Source organism: Camellia sinensis, chromosome 9, assembly GCF_055761805.1.
Source record: "Camellia sinensis isolate YWXY chromosome 9, ASM5576180v1, whole genome shotgun sequence".
Lineage (NCBI taxonomy): Eukaryota > Viridiplantae > Streptophyta > Magnoliopsida > Ericales > Theaceae > Camellia > Camellia sinensis.
Window position 1 is genome coordinate 107,468,415 of NC_138969.1, and position 18,153 is coordinate 107,486,567.

The 18,153-nt window shown below is 37.3% G+C and overlaps 1 protein-coding gene across 5 annotated transcripts in view; it reads right to left on the reverse strand.

Annotated features, from left to right (window-relative positions):
* Positions 1–787: 787 nt before the first annotated feature.
* The window catches only part of TRANS11 (translocase 11), a 69,809-nt gene continuing 52,443 nt past the window's right edge, over positions 788–18,153 (reverse strand). For 2 of the 5 annotated variants that reach the window (XR_014340166.1, XM_028254587.2), the window contains 2 exons: positions 9,627–9,835; positions 788–1,174 (listed from right to left, as the gene is read on the reverse strand). Coding sequence is in view for 2 of the 5 variants with exons in the window: in XM_028254587.2 (XP_028110388.2) it covers positions 992–1,174; positions 9,627–9,835 (392 nt within the window). In the remaining 3 variants the exon portion in view is untranslated. Of the gene's footprint in view, positions 1,175–9,626; positions 9,836–11,281; positions 11,479–18,153 lie in introns of all 5 variants that reach the window. The other 3 variants (XR_014340165.1, XR_014340167.1, XM_028254590.2) reach the window with 3 other exon arrangements.

An 18,153-nucleotide genomic window follows, 5' to 3' on the forward strand; every position in this document is an offset into this window, starting at 1 on the left:
TCACATTATATAGATAATATATAATGTTCGTATATATGCCCACAAAATTACTTACAGAGAGTTCAAGACAAACAAAAAATTTCAACTACAAAATCTTACCCGACACTAAGCTATTTTTCTGAAGAGTGCAATGCAAGAGGGAATTGGGTTTGATGTGAGGTGTTGTAGGTGGCTACTTCATGTTAGGACAGCCATGGCTTCCATGGGGAAAAAAAAGGGCGATTTTTTCTTTTCTTTTCGAAAAGTGCAATGTAACAGGGAATTGGGTTTTGGTTTGAGGTGTTGTATGTAGTGGCTGCTTCAACTAGGACAGCCATGGCCTCTTCCATATTAAAAATTATATATGGTAGTTGAGTGCTGAGGGGAGAAGAAGAAAAAGAGAGAGTGAAAAGAAATGGTAGTTGTTGGACCTGAAAACGGCAGGTGGTGTCCATGACATAATGTGAGGGGGAAAGGATCAGGTATAATGAGAAAGATGGCATACAAAAGAAAATTAGAGAAAAAAAAAGTAAAGGTATTCAAGACTTTTTACAAAAGTTGTTACGTCTGTCCGAAATTACACTTTGGTATAAAATTCAGGAATTTAAGTGTTACAAATGAAATTACAAGGAAGTTTCATGTTTTTTTGGATAAACCACAAGGGGTTAAAGTGTAATGGGCACTCTATTTCATTAACCTAACAACAATTGACAATGGACAGGCAAGAGCCAATTAATTAATAAAACTCATCTCCGAGATTGAATTGTTTCCATTCAAATTGAAATAAGTGATCTTGTACTCAGAATCAGCCTGCATAAACCTCCAATATATATATATATATATATGCATTGTTTCTATATATAAATTTCACATTTTCTCTATCAAAGAATGGATGTGGCAGCCGAAAACAAAGACAACAAATAAAATTAACAAAAAGAGGAAGAACGGAATGACAATTATAAGTGAACATGCTAAAACAATAAAGGGGTCAGGCAAAAATGCTTTTGACTAGTTACACTGAAATAAGACCCACATATCCTGCAAATAAAGCTAACACGCAAGAAAGAACGTATGCGCTTGCAACAATAACTGGTTCTTTGACTCCACATAGCTCAAGGTGGTGGTGAAATGGTGCCATCCGGAATAAGCGGTGGCCAGCTCCGTGAAAGCATTTGGTGGTCTTGAAGAAGGATACCTAAAACATAAGCACCTCAATTCGGTTACAAGCTCATGAGAATTGAATTTACCAACTTTTGTTTCTTCAATCCAAGCACAACATGCTACCACAAACTTTAGGAAGAAAAATTGATCATAATAAATAGAAAAACCACCAATCCACCACAAAATACCTAGCATGTATTAAAAATATCAACTGTCACTTTGTGCACCTGAATATGTGCTTACTTGCATGTATTCATGTATCTACATATAAGCCCTTGCATGTGGATATCTAGCCAACAAGAACAATACACAGTTTAATTTCAGGTTCTTCTAATGAAGAAGATGCGGACTACAATCTTCAATTCTTAGAAATTATAATGATAGTTTTATCTTATTGCTTGCATCTCACTGTCTTGTTGGCCAAACCAATTCCATTAGCAAAGGTCTAGTTTCTCAAATTCAAGAGGAAAATCTTCCTCCATCCAAGTGGAAGAAGGGTGAAACATGAGACAGTCGTCCATTGTAGGGGTTCTTACTAGATACCAAATACATTGCACTTGTATTAATATCTTGAAGAAGCTTTTAGGCAACTTTGAACATACGAAAATGGCAATACTTGAGTAGCAGAAATCAGAATGGAGAGAACCAAAAGTAGGAAGAAAAAAGTTAATCAAGAAAGAAAGGGAACATGTCAAGACTGCATTAAAGGATTATATCAATAGCAATGGGCTGATTACAGTGAGATCACAAAAAAAGAGAGAAAAAGGAAAAGAAAGAAAATATAAAAACAGTAAAACAAATAAAGGAATTCAGTGGCGAACAAAAATATCAAAATTGAAGACACATCTGAGTCTTCTCATCACAGGTGAAAAGAATGATCGAGGGAAAAAAAAAAGAAGGTTATGGACACTGTTTGGATTAAATATAAAGAGAGAATGAACAGGACTAACACGAGAGAACGAAGAGCTATGAAGCACGGACACGATACGGACACGGGACACGACACGGACATGTGGACACGCAAATTTTCAAAAAATGAGAGATGACATGCTGGGGACACGTTCAATATATATAATATTATTTATTTATTATATGTACAAAATTAAAAAAATAAAAAATAAAAAATAGAAAAAATAAAAAGAGGGTCTCAGGTATAAATAAATAAAAAAGTAGGTTTTTTTTTATAAAAAAAAATACTTTCAATCTTTCATGAGAATAAAAAGAAATAAATAAATAAAAAGGGAGAGACAGAGAGTCTTTCATGAGAAGAAAAAGAAATAAATAAATAGAAAGGGAGAGAGAGAGACGAAAAACAAAGAGACGGAGACGATCAACGAGAAACGAAAAACAGAGAGGAGGGGACGACGAAAAGCACACCGAGAGAGAGAGACGACCTTCGAAGTGATGAAAGAAGAAGAAAAACGAAGCAAAGAAGGAGGACATACCTCAATCTAGGGCTTCAACTTCACCGCTTGAGGTTCAACACGTTTAGGTTCTTCTTCACCTTCTTTCTCTTCTCTTTCTCTTTGTCGACCAACAAGCTAGGGTTTTTGTTCAGAATCGTATCCCAAACGTGTCCAAGCATGTCCCAAATGTGTCCGACTACAAAAAAATTCAAAAAAAAAAAAGACACCTCCCACAGAGTATCGGACACATGTCCATGACGTGTCCGATGCGTGTCCGTGTCCGTGTCCATGTCCGACACGTGTCAGACACCCATACACTACCTTCGGAGAGGTGTCCATGCTTCATAGATGAAGAGAATAGCAACCGAAAACATATAACCTAATATATATACATTATCCCCTTCAAACTCAAGGAGGTAGTGTAGATACCATCTTAAGTTTAGAAACCAAGTCATGGAATGTCCCAGAAGATGTACTGTTACACCCTAAAGAATGCCACATTCTAAGTCAAATTAACTGTCTCATTACACAAATATTTAAAGTGAAGCTTAGAAATGAGTGATTAGGAAGCTTGGACCCGTCGAATTTCACTATCAACTAATAAGACTTAAGAACTAACCACCTCTTGAACATAGTGAGCAAGTGTGTATTGCATCAAAAGTATTTTTACATGACATGAACGAATATTTAGCTTAATCTAATCACCTTACAATACTCTAGAGATAGAAATATGAATTTATAAGATGAAACCTTAGAAGATGAATACAATTGGAAAGAAACTTCAAAGTGAAAAGCAAGCATTGATGAGACACACTTGAGAAGAAAAATACTTGAAGATTACTAAGAGTTAGGGGACACCTTAAGTGTAGAATTTGTGAATGCTAGGATGTGCCTATGCACTAATTGGGGAGCTTAAAGATCTTAGACTAATGTACTCATTATTTTAATACTCTATGTCATTTTGCAAATCATAATTAGAGTTAATTAAGTAGAATTAGTGAACCCTAATTGAGATTAATTAAGCTAAGCAAGATTAAATTAAACCTTGATTAATCAAAGACTAACATGGATTAATTATAATTAAGATTGATTAACTAAGTTAAGTACGTGAGATTAGAGAAATTGGTGAAGCATACACGTAGGTGAAACACACATCTCTTCTTTTATACAAATGTCCAACTTTGTCCTACCTAGCTTTTGTCTTTACCTTTAAATAAGCTAAATGAGGGGAGTGAAATCAGATTTCACAAGAAAGAGGGAGAAGAAAAGAGAGAAACATAGAAGAGAAGAGAAGGGAAGAGAAAGAAGAGGAGAAAAAAAAAAAGAAAAAAAAAGAAAGAAAGCTTGAAAAATCAACCAAAAATCCATCTTTTGATCATCCTAAGGAAAGATTTCAAGCCTAATACTAGTAGTAATCCTACCTATTATCAAAGATTGAGAAAAAGCTAAGATTTAATTGAGTTATTAACAAAGGTAGGAAAGATTGAAGAACAAGCTAGGTAGTCATGATTCTCACCAATCTGATCTTGATTCTGGTGCTCTTGATGCGTAAGAAGCTTCATCTTCATGTTTTCATATGATTTCTAAGAGTTTTGCAAGTTTAAATTCATGTTTTGGAAGGATAAGCAAGAAGGGTTTTAATAAAAAATAGAGTTAATGATTTCTTGACAAAAACCTAAGTTTTGATCCTGGTGCCTTAAGAATAAATCATGTTTTGAAGTTATTGCTTTGAAAAGAATCATATTTCCATTTTTTCCTTTAAGTTTTGAATGTTTTATAACAAGTTTTCCAGGTTCGAAGGCTTAGAAATGAGAAGAGGTAAGCTAGAACAAGATTGGATTTTCAAACAGCCATCCTTGCACGCCTGAAAGTGACTCCCGCACGTGTGGCCAGACCGTCTAGAAATCAATTTTTGGTTCTGAAATAACTGCACGTGCCCTCAGATTTTCCGCACGTGTGGTAACCTTCCCAATTTTTGGTAGGTCAAACAGGGTATTCGCCCGATTTGACTCCTTTTTTGCTTGTTTCGATGCACCGGATCTTATAGAACTTATTTTAGATCTAAAATAGAATTGAATAAAGTTTAGAAACTGATTTTTAATAGGAAAGTTAAAGAACAAAGTTTAGAATTGGGTTAATACATTTGTTTTGTGTTGCACATGTGGCAACCCTGCTCCAAACCTATTTCATATTTTTCAAGCCTTGTTTGCTTAGGACACCCCCATGCTTGCATTTGACACATGTTATGCACTTGTTTAAGACTTGAATTAAGCCTAGAATAGCACCTGACATGTAAGAGAAGTTTAGGAAAGTGTTTAGCCAAACTTAGGCATTCGGTTTGTTATATTTGTACATGTAAGCTAGGTACTTTAATACCTTGTTCATGCTTTGTGTAGGTCAAGCACTCGGAGGAGGAAACCTTTTATTCAAGGAGCCATTAGTAGTGTAGTGAAGTTATGTTTGTTAAAACTATGATTCAAAATGCAAACCTATGCTATGTTTATGAAAGTTAAGCTATTGTTTTGTTATGAATGAACATCCTATATTCTTGTATCATATATTAAGATGACATTCTTGGATCATGTCCCAAAATTGGGGAAATAACCAATCATGTCTTGATGGCCGAGCTCACCTTGCCACCTTCGGGTTAGGTGTCTAGCCGATATCGACACCGGTTAAACACCTTATAATCCTTGATATGTTCATCATTATGTAAATGTTTGCAAGCCAAGTTATGCAATGTCTTGCTCAAGTTAAATCTATGTTGAAACTATGATTTGAGGTTATGTTTAAAAGCTTGTCGGTGTTCATTCATTTACCACTTTACTGGCGATGGCTTACCCATCTCCCCTATATGTATGTAGGTACAAGAGAAGCATCATGGAGAAATTAGTTCCTTGAAGTTTATGCATGTATGCTAGAGACAAGAGGGTTGTAATTCATCTTGTATATTTTTGTATCCTTGTAAATATGTATGTAATCAAGAACAATGTATGCTTTCATTTCATATAGTTATGCACTATTCTAAATGGATGCTTCAAACGGACTAAATATAAGCAAAAAAATGGCTTTCACACAATGGAAAATTTGCCTAAATTATCCAAAGAGTCCAACTCCTTTTGTATGTTACGCCTTTGGTAGTCTATAACTACTGGCTAGTCACCTCACTATCCTGTTTGGGGTGAGATGGGGTTGTGACATGTACCTTGGTGAAGACATTAGTAATTTGATTGGATGAGGAAACTGAGAGAAGGCAAATAGTGCCACACACTTCTATTGTTACAGTGTAGTGTACTTACAGAAGAGTGAGAAACACCTAAGCCAGAGAAGTTCTTGAGTGGTATCAGCAATACCACAATATTCGGCCTCAATACAAGATCTACCTCTAACAATATGCTTCTTGAAGAAATAAGTGAATTGCCTAGAAAGAAGCAGAAGCCTAGAATGACAATCAATGGAATCATCCACCCAATCCGAGTAAGCATGTAATTACAGAATAGAGTACGCTGAGTAATGAAGACAACAAAATAGTATTATCGAGAGTAAAAAAGGTTGTGGCCATTTTTGTGACCTTCTCCCTCTTCTTTTTCTACATCAAACAGTGAGATAAACAAGGTTGCCAATGAACTATCATTAAAGTGACATCAGAAAGTGGGGTGGCATCCAAAGAGAGTGAGGCAAGCATTAAACTCTAGAGGTGTAAATGCAATCTTAGTATCGGTAAGTCCAACCCATGCTATAAGATCATAAGCATACTTAGCTTGAGAAAGAGAACCCAAAAAGTAAAATCATCCGTGTAAAAGAAAATTTCAAGCCCCCAAAAGTAGCTAAGAGAACCCAAATCCTTCATCTCAAAGTGCTTGCTGAGGGTTGTTTGAGTTTAGAAATAGTAGTAAAATAATCCCCAGTGATAATCATATCATCAACATGAAGGAGTAAGAGAGTAATACCTTGCTTTGTCTTGCAGATAAAGAGAGTAGAATCATAAGGACTTGAGGAGAAACAAAACGACCAATAGTAGCACTAAATTTTGCAAACTATGCTCGAGGAGCCTACTTGAGACCGTAGAGAGTACAACAAAATTTACAAACCTTGTGTCGTTGATGTGCATATCTAGGCAGAGGTTGCACATAAACCTCCTTAGTAAGATCACCTTTGAGAAAAAGCATTTTTGACATCGATTTGATACAATCTCCACAGGCGAGCTGCTGCAACTACAACTAGACTCCTAACAGAAGTGACGCAAGATACTAAAGCGAACATCTTCTCATAATCAATGTCATACTCATGTAAAACCTTTTGCAACCAAATGAGCCTTATAGCATTCTCTGGTGTTGATCTTGCAAACGCACTTACAACCAACTACCGTCTTGCCTAGAGGAAGATCAACCAAGTCCCATGTATGAGTTTCGTCCAGGGCTTGCAATTCTTCTACCATAGCTTGCTACAAAAGACGGTTAGAATTGGCGTCATGATAGGAAAGTTCATGATAAGAAGTATCGTGGGAAAATATTGGTAATCACATAGATGAATAGGTATATATCTCTTACATGAGTAGAGTGACAGATGGGTGGAGCAATGGAATGATAATTATATTGAATGGAGGCCAAAGTATATAGGGGCAGAACCATTAGATGAACCAGATACGGAGAAACTGTATTAATGAGCTCAGGATAAGAAGTTGAATCAAGTTCGTCAAGAACAGTTCAACGGAGGAATTGGTAAAAAAATGTGGTATAAGTGGACGGAAGATAGAAGAAAACATTTTATGTTTCTAAAAGGGGATATGGCGAGAAAGGTGAAGACATTTGCGAATGCCAACGTGGATAGCCCTTTTGTTCAATCCCATACCCTAAGAAACAACAAAAAGGAGCCTGAGGCTCTAACTTGGTACACTCGTGAGGCTGAAGCAAAACAAAGCTTGCATAGTTGAAGACTCTAAGAGTATTGCAATTTTGGAAAGCACCACACAAACACTCAAAAGAATACTGATTATTAATGATGGGAGAGGGAATACGATTCGTTGTATAGACAACAGTGAGAGCAACTTCTTCCCAAATTTGCTGAGGACAAGAGGCAGAGATAATAAAGACACAAAATGTGTCAACGATATATCTATGCTTGTGTTCAACAAGCCTATTCTGCTGGTATACAAGAACAATGATAGACTGTCATTTGTGTGAAGAACATTAAATGAACACTCTATATTCCGTAGCATTATTGGCACGAAAGACTTTGATATAGCAAGAAAACTGAGTTTTTACCATGTTTACAAAGTCACAGTAGATCTTTGGTAATGCAGATCGATTATGCATTAGAGGTATCCATGTAAAACGTGAATAATCATCAACAAAAATAACAAAGTTCCTGCAACCCCCCTCACCGCCAATGGTAGAAGAGATGAGGATCCCTAGACCTTGGAGGGAATAAGTTCCAAGTAGAGCAAACGACACAAAATCACTTTTATTAGAAGGCAAAACAAGTTTTTTGGCAAGTTAAAAAAAAAATAAAAATAAAAAACAAACAAACAAACAATCGACATCTTCATTTTCTATTAGACCTAACTAACAACTAGAGACTAAAGTTCTAAGTGACCAATAGACATACATGACTGAACCGAGAATGCTAAAGACTGATAATGAGGGTGTTAAAGTTAAGGCAACAGACTGCACTGGGGGAGAAGGCTAAGAATGAATCTGAAGATTAACGAGCTTTAATAGGAGCCCAAGCTTATGGCCTATCCCAAGGGTCTGTCGCATCCATAGACCTTGCACAAGACATCTTGTTGGAAATCTGGGTCGGGTTTCAAACTCGGGTTTGGGCGCACCATGGTGGCATGACCCAAGACCTGTTTGGAGACCCAGTTCTTTTGAAGATGGTGTTAAGAAGTGACACACTATAAGTGTAAACTTGGCCTATGTTAAACTTGGCCTATACCCGAGTTGATATTAATGAGCAAGATCAGCAGTGGTATAACACTCAGCCAAGAAATTCCAAATAGATTGGCAGTGTCAAAGCATCCAAACTGAAGGCTAATGGATGTAGTCAACGTGTTGCGAAACCAACTAATAGTCTGATGGTTTTTGTTATCCCACTCAACAAGGAGCGGAGGAAATTTATCATCTTGTTCTTTTCTGTGCTTGAGCTCCTTTAGATCCTTAGTGAAATATCTCCAAAGTTTATGTCCTTTGAGGAAACTAGAAATTTCTTGTGTCCAAAGGATGTAATTGGAGCCACTTAAGACGACAGATATTGGCTGAGAAACTTCATAATGTTCCATAGTAATAGAACAAGTAAGCTACCAACGCAAAAGTGAAATACAGAGGCTTATTTTCAGAAACAGAGGCCATAGACATTCAGAAGGCCAAAAATTTAACCAGATCAGAAAGGTTCAAAAACACCTTAAACCAGCCAATTGTAGTTGCTGGAAGGGGCTGAGTGAACCGTCAGCAGAAAGAAACCGGCCAAGATGCACATGCTGCACGCAGAGGAAATGGTACACGCATTGCACAAGAATGCAGATGCACGCATTGTGTGCTAAGCAAACAGAGGAAACAAGGCGACCATGCCTTACAGCACATAAGACAAGGGGCTGAACATGGAACAATGCACCAATGTTGTGGGGAGTGTGAGATTGTCCGTGGGTGATTGGAGCCCAGACTTCACTAGTGAACTCGGTTGATCGGGGCAAACACAATGGTGCTTTTAAAATTGAGATTGAAGCACTGGAATATTATTTCAATAGGCGAGGCACAAAGAGTGGACAGTGGTGGCGGCATTGCAATGAGATGCGACGGCAGCAGTTCACAGACCAAGAAAATAACAGATAGAGGATAGAGTTTTTGATAAGATAAATGACGGGATTTTTTACAACCATGTTGGATTTAATACAAAGAGAGAATGAAGAAAATAACTCTGGATTGATCATCCATTCTCTACAGTGAGCCATTACGCATATATAGGCAGAGTGCTGTACAAGAGCAAAGGAAAAGGAAAGCACAATCATAGGAAAGAAATAATACATGAAAAGAAACCAAAAATATATAACCTAATATATATACACATTTACACACAAAATACCTGCATTATAACTGATGCCGCTTCCAAGACAAAGATCCCAGACGAAATGAATAATGGAAGAAACATTCCTGTACAAGAAGCCATTGCAGCTAAAGCTCCACCTAGTGCCAACGAACCCGTATCACCCATAAATACAGATGCCTTGTATCGATTGTGGGAAAGGAAACCGATACAAGCTCCTGCCATCGATGCTCCAAATATAGCAAGATCTGATTTGTAATGCAATAGTCAGTATTTCAGGTCAATAAAATTTCTCCTCAACAGAACATCATGACTTAACACAGCTTATCGTCATGAAATCAAACTTCAAAACATTGAAAACAAAGTGAGTAGATTTCAACTTGCTGTCTGTAATTGTATGACAACTTTTATCGAAATATGCTGCAACAAAAGACATATGAAATTTCTTGGGAACAATGTGGGACCGTGCCTCTGATTAGCCATCTTATCCCTTTAAAAGCAAACAATACCCACATCACTTTGTACTAATCTCTGTGTCTGCTCTACTCTCTCTCCACCTCTCAGTACTTGGTCTCGTTCTTTCTCTATTTACATTTCCTTCGTGACAGTCGGCAAAAACATCAATCCAGCACCGTAATCTCACTAGTCAAACCAACTACCTCCTCCATAACCATCACCTCCTACCATCATATTTGACCTCCACAACCACCACTGCAACAATCCAATTATGTGAACACCATCTTCTCTCTCTTCTCCTTTAAAACCATTTACATCAAACCACCTTTTGTCTCTCCACTTCCTCTCTAAAACTTTTGATAAATTTTCATTAATTTTAATAACCACAAAACTACATGTATTAAACAAATCAAAAGATATGATGAAATAATATATTTTTATTTTTTTTTAGTTTTTTCCCCAAAAGACAGTCTCTCTAAAACATCAAGTAGTAGACCAGAAACAAATTTAATACAAAAAATAAACACAAGTAAATCAACTTCATGGATTTTCTCTTTCTACGTTCTCCATCTAAAAACTCTTTACCAAACCATTTTCTTACCATAACTTCCTGATGTAGGACAATTAGGGACAGGGCTGTAAGGACTACAAAGCTAACTTTTTGTGGGTTTTAATGGTTGCTTAAAACTGAATCAATAGGAATTTTAGGATTTCAATTATTGAATGAAATGAACTAGGTTTAGAATTAATAAACTGGGTGAAAGAGATCAAAACAGAGGCTATTTAGGAGCTGTGAACAGTAGCCATGAACAGTAATTGGCCTATGGAGGTGCTGAAATTTAAGGAACAAATAAAGGAAAAGAAGATAGGTCTAGGCATCACACCTAGGGTTAGGTTGCATCACACAAACCCAAAACAGGCTTCAAAGTTCTAAAAATTCTATTAAATATCAACTCTATTAAATTATAAATATTACATGGCTTTATATAGAACTAGGAGACATCCTAAACCAACTATAACAAAAAAAGAAAACTATTATAATATTTTTGACTTTCAAAACTAATCTAAGACTAGATAAGAAACAGAAACAATGACTAATTAAACAACTTGACCCATGAGATGACCCATGGGTGACCCACACAACTCGTATTTGGAAATTTTGCAAATTACCAAAATACCTCTAACCTAAAAATCCTAGAAAACATCCAATTAAACATAAAATAAGACAAGAATAATACCAGAAACATAACTATATAAGATTTCTATCAATTTCTCTATGAAATCATGCCAATGTCCAAGTATCATCGCTTCTCTGAATTTAGCCTTCCTTGAGCTTCTCATACTCTGCATCACTTCCATTCAACTTCCTCTGGAACCAATATCACACACCATTTAATTAACCGGGCAGCCCCGTCAAAGACGCGTCATCCATCAACTGAAATCAGAAAACTCCAATGACTTGAGAACAACTAAACTAAAAATTAGATCATATGCGCCTTCCATCATATCATAATTCACTATCACCATATGCACCATGCAAATGCACCACCACTATCACAACATGTTAATGCACAATCATTGTCCAATATAAACAACCACTGTCAACCTGTGGTACAAAACTGCATAAAGAGAAGTAAAAAGGAATTTGTAAGTTTTATACACTATAGAAAAATGGAAACTCTGGCTTTGTTTATAGGGAGTTGACTTTATCCAAGTTGAGCTTCAAATAGAGACGAGGAAATAGAAATTTAATCTTATACCAATTCCTTTGTTTTAAGGTTATAGAGATGAATGAATTACGGTTAAGACACACACACACACACACTTCCTTTGTTTTAAGGTTACAGAGATGAATGAATTACGGTTAAGACACACACACACGTATATTATTAATACAATCAAGAAAGACAAGGGGTACCACCCAATTTTTGGTGAAACTATGTCACAACTTTTTGTTAAATTAGTGAACGATAAAGATGTCAATTCATAATAACCCCAAGCGGTTGGCCTAGTGGCAAGACCTTGGGTCTTGGGGGTGTGCTCCCTCCAAGGTTCATGGATCAAAACCTCTTAGGTACTAACAATTCCTTGGGACCATTGGAATGGGGAAAACCCTTGAATTAACCATGGTACACTTGCGGGAAACTCCTTACCGAGGGCCTGTGCACCTTTGCAGATTAGTCGGGTTTTGATCCAAACACCCCGGTGCTCAAAAAAAAAAAAAAAAGATGTCAATTCATAACAATTAATGCAAGGTAAAGATGTAAATAGCAAATCTTCAACATTCTTCCAATAATTAAACTCAACAACTCACATTTTGTGGGAAGGTCCCTCATGAAATGTGGGTTAGTGGAAGAAAAATTAGGAATAACTAGATTAGAAGGAAAAGAATCAGGAATAAAAATACTTAATAAAAAGTAAATATAAAAAAAAAAATAATAGAATTAGTATTTGTTAACGCACAAGATAGCTTCGGTCATGAATGTTTATTGGCCATGGTAGGCGCAGTCGGCGGAGAGGTAGGCGTAGAAGTCCTTGGGTGTGTTTCGGACATAGTCCTTGGTCAAGGGAGTTTTCCGGCCATGGTTCTTTCGACCATGGGAGGTGTGATGGTAGTTCTCGGCCGGTTCAACGAAATTGCATGGTGGCAGTGTTCCTTACACGTGCGTCACGATTTTTGATGCTACAGATCAGTAAACTTCAAGCGTGGGGGTTTTGTCCTTAGTTTGTGTGGGTTATTGAAAAGTTATGTTGTTGTAGCTTTTGGTGGAATAGAAGAGTGTGGGTTGGTGAAAAGAATAGTGATTTGGGTTGAAAAGTAGGGTGTGGTTTGTAGAAAGAGGAGTGCAGCAGCATGGGTGTTGAAAAGAAGATTTTGGTTTGTTGAAAAGAGAAGCAGCTTGGGTGTTTTTGTTTTGGGTTGTGTGGGTTAATTTTGTGGGGATTCATGTATTTTATTTTTTAGTTAATACTTAATTTATTTTTTATTTTTTTGGTCTGTCTTATATTTTGTTTTTAAAAAAAAAAAAAGTTCGTGAGGCCAAAGAGTTGGTTGTATGGATGCGAATAGCAGTAGTAGGGGTAATTTGTACTTTCCGAATCCCTCTCGATACATGTCATCTTCCTGTACCTTTAATTTCATGCTGCTAATGAAATTTTTCTTTACTGATCAAGAAAAAGTTAACGCACACACCTAGGTGTGGGTGTGTGCCACACTTCTAGTATAAAAACTCTTCCATGGATGATTGATGATTATATATATTGCTTGACATAAAACGTTTCCTAAAAACATTAAATAACCACAAACATAATGAGTTCACTAATTTGTTCATAGACTATTGATAGGAAATCAGCATTTATTCCTAAGGCGAGTCCAAAAGGGATCTCGTTCACTAAAAGGCCTAGAAAGAAGTGAAAAAGACAATCATCTTGCTAGAAATGACGATGGCAACAAGGCAACACAAAGAATGATGACTACTTCTCCTACTCACAAAATTGTTTAACACTATGAAGCACGGATACTCCAAAAAAGGCCACGTATGTGTATCAAAAATGTATTGGATATTGGATATTGTATCAAAAATGTATCTCTCTCTCTCTCTCTCTCTCTCTCTCTGATGAAAAGGAACAATAAAAAGCTAAGGTAGTATATTCTTCGCTAAATGTAATTTCTTTTAGGATAAATTAGAAATATACAACTAAGTTTTGTCAAAAATACATATTACCCCCTCACATTTTGGAAATCACAAATACCCTTTCTTAGATTTTTTTGTAAAACTAACGTAGTAGAAAAACATAAAACCACCCAACTGCCCTCTAATACCAAAATGAAATTATCATACCACTCTCATTTTCATTCACTGACCACCAAATCCCTCTCTCTACGTCACCACAAAAAGGCAACATAATATTAACTAAAATTAAAAAGACATAACATAGATATCAAGAGATCATTTATATAACAATTATTACATTATAAAGAATGCAAAACAATTGCAAAATATTAAAATACACATAATGCATTCATTTTATAATTGTTATAAAATATATTTAGACTGCATGAGTTGCATTTCAAAGAATGCAAAACATTGACCTTGTTTTGAGGGTTTCAGAAGTGTCACAGTGTCACAAAAGTGTCTGATATTATGAATTTAAAATTTTAATTAAGACACGTTGAAGAAGTGTCGAACGCACTTTAGGAGTGCCGGTGTCAACCACAAGGGTCCAACATGACAGAGAGAAATATGTTTCCACTAGAACAAGTCCGTTGTGAGCCAAGCTATTTTATTTACTCAACCGAGCCGAGGCACTATTCACCAAGTGGGATGAATCAGAGAATTGTTGAAATAGCCTGTGTTACACGGACTCTTCTATTTCCCCCACAATACCCGTGTCCACTGGATATGACATTGGTAAGGGTGTGGGATATGTGTCCGACGCTCGTACACAATTTAGACACTCAGATCCTTTAATTTGTGGCAATACATGATGAAAGAAGAAATTCATTCATGTTGGTAAAGCAATATTTTTAGGCTCCCACATGAATTAGATATAGAAATTTTATATTTTTTCTGAATCATATTTAATTTCTAATATATTTCTACACAATTTAAAACATCTCATTTGAGAATATTATATAATATGCAATATATATGTACATATGAGGTGTCCCCGTACCCATATCCAATTTTGGATATGTATCCCAAGATCCTAAGATTTAAATTTATGAAGGTCTGACGCTTGGATATATACCCGTACCCGACACTCGTACTCGAGTCCATGTAGCATAGGAAATAGCTAAGAGTATGATGTACCCGATGAATGTTCCACTGGATGACTGGGGAGAAACAATTGCCAACTGGACTCCCACGTCTACGCTGAATGGATTCTCCTTGGGGCTCTATTTTTCTTTTTTTGACTAATATAGTTGATAGAGTTTACAAGGATGGCTTGGTAAGCAAGTAGGCAGACACCAACTCCCACATCCTTCTAGTCTTTCTTTCTTTACAAACTAAATATAGAATTTCCTTCCTAAAGTCCTGAATGGCGAGACGGGGAACTAAAGAGATAGGAATGAACAAAATCCAGAGATCTTATTCAGAATTTGCTCAATTTATCCCCTCATGAGGAATTACCAAAACATTTGACTCTTTACCCATTCTAATATAACGGATTAGTTAATCAAATAATAGATAGTGAATTGGTCAGTACGAAAATAACTAAATTACTAGTCGTAGAATATTATTCTCTTCAGATAATAAGAGCTTTGACTCGGCTTGAGCAACGCAAACAGTGGCAATGCCCTGAAAAACTAAGGGTTCCTTTATATATATATGAAGTATGGGCAACTCTCTTAGGTACGATCTAAAATAATTCCACACGTTGCCTCCATAGAAGAGTTTGCGTTTCATAGCTTGCTACAATTTTTCTCTTGCTTGTAGCTTTTCTTTTGTTCCTTTAATCATATGTTTGAGACTAGAGAGGTTTCATTCCAGTTAGGAACGTTGTTCATTCTCAATAAGAACGTGGTTGTAACTCGATTCTTACTCTGAATCCAGGAATCACAGTTTTGGAGTGGATTCATCACCCCTAGTAGGAAGTTGTTAAGCTAAGGTAAATATCTCTCTCGAATCGTTGGGAGAGCTAAGCAAGTCATGCCAAAAAAAAGAGGGACACATGTTGGTAGTAGTTGACATCATATTACTAAGATTATTTTGGAGGTAAGGTTTGTTGCTAAATGCAAGGAGCCATTCAAAAATTGTGGGACACTTGGCATTGTGAAATTAAAAAGAGATAAGTGGGAAAAGTGGCTTGTAGCTATTATTCTACCTATCTCAAAAAAGGATTAGGGCCGAGTGGACTACTACATATACCATCGCTCCATTAAAGACCCAACCAATGAATGTTGGGCACTCAGATCCTTAGTCCAAAGAATGATGGTAGATGACACGCAATAGCTCCCTCGCTAGCTGGAGGATGTCCTGAAAGATTCTCTCCCTCACCACAAAGACAATGGAAAAACAATCATGATGCCTTCTCACTATAGGTAAGCAAAAGAACCAATGGTGTGCAAGGCTCAGTTTGGATGGCACAAACTTGAGGGGAAATTAGAATATGATTTTAGGTCCCCTATAGTTCCACCATTTGAAATGGATTGGAATAGGAAAGTGTAGGTAAGTGAAGTTAGAGGTGGTCGGTTGTTGACCTCTGGGAACATGGCTGGCACTTCTACAGTCTGAGATCATCGGAGGCGGAGAGGAGAAGGCCAAGGCAGACTCAGAGATAGAGAAGTTGGCAGTGATGTACCTTGAACACTTAAGTATGTTGATTGTATTGTGTTACTGTATGAGTGTGTTTTTATATGTCGTATACATGATACATTATATAAGCTCTAGGAATATTGGAGCCTAAACAACCTGTTAGACAGGTGGCCAGCTCTTCCCAATCCCATAGAAGGTTGATATCAGCCCTACTACCATATGTAGTTTAGGCTAGCAGGTGTGAAGGCAACATGCCATATTATATATACAACAGAAGCGTGAGTGTAAAGTCCACACCACCTCTCTCTAAGCCTAGTCAAAGTGGCGCTATCTTAGCAGAAAGACAACCAAGCAAAGATCTTGACGTTCGCATGACCTTAGCCTCGAATTCATCCTCCAATTCATAATCCTCTGATGATCCCAAGCGGTGGTGCCTAACTACTACTCCCAACCTAGGTAGCCAAGTGTACGAGGGCCCATCCTAGTGCTAGGTGAGCCAAGGGCCCAGCCTCAGCAGCCCATTAAGCACAGGTAGGCCAAGGGCCTAACTATGTTGCTATTGGGTGGGTAGTGAGCAAGGTATAAAGGACCATGGGCTTGAGGTAGGCCATGGTGCTGCCTGTTGTTGAGCTTTTTGTTGACATATTATAATCACCGAAAGGCACTTAGCATATTATATTAGCCGAAAGTCTCTAAGATCTGTAATCATTTTTACGCACTCAGGGATCATCTTGTAATTGTCTTCTTTGTAAACCCTAAATCTTCATTTATAAATAAGGGGTGATATCTCATCATACCCTAAGCTGGTTACCCAAGCTTCATGGTATCAGAGCATCACCTCCAGGGCTAGGGTTCAAAGCATACCTAGTTGGATCATCTGCTGAATCGATCTTCTGCCATCATCCTCATTCCGCTTCTTCTTCGTCTCTGCCATCATCATCATTCCGCTTCTTCAGCCCTCGTCTTCATCTGCTTCGTCTTCATCTCAGCCCGTCGATCTTCTCCCGCAGTTCGTCGCTCGTCTTCATCAATCGCAGTTCGTCGATCTTCATCGCAGTTCGTCGCTCGTCGACCTTCTCCCGCAGTTCGTCGCTCGTCTCAGCCCTAGCCCTCGTCCTCGTCGTCCTCTGATCTCAAACCAAGGTACATATAATATATATCTATATATCCTGATATATATATATATATATAACTATAGCCTGATATATATATTTATATATAAATACATGTATATATAAATAACTCAACATATAAAAACAAAAAAAAAAAAAAAAAATGGTTTCTTAATTTTGTATTTTGTATGTCTTTATAGTGATCATTGTGCCTGTTATCTCACTACCACCTTCCGGGTTTTTGATTTCCACTAATTTGTTGCGGGTTTGGTAGTATTGTATCCATGACAGATTCCACTAGTGTGTCCCCTTCGTCTCAAACACCAAAAAGTGAGAGTCTCATTCTACCTACTACCATGACTGAGAACCCCAACCCTAGTCTGAAAATCACCACCTCTCTATTTAATGGTCAGAACTACCTAACATGGTCTCAAAGTTTGACTTTGTTTTTAAAGAGCAGAGGGAAGATGGGGTATGTTCATGGCAGGATACAGGCACCTAGTACCACTGACTCAGGTTATGACCAATGGGAGATTAACAACTCTTTGATTATGAGTTGGCTTATCCATTCGATGGTTCCAGAACTTGGTGAGGGCTACTTGTCTATGGAGACTGCCCAGGACATTTGGGAGGCTGTGGCTGTTACCTATTCCTGCAAAGGAAATTTTTCACAGGCATTTGAGTTGCGTCGCTCTATTGAGAGCACACTTCAGGGGGAGCAGACTGTTCTTCAGTACT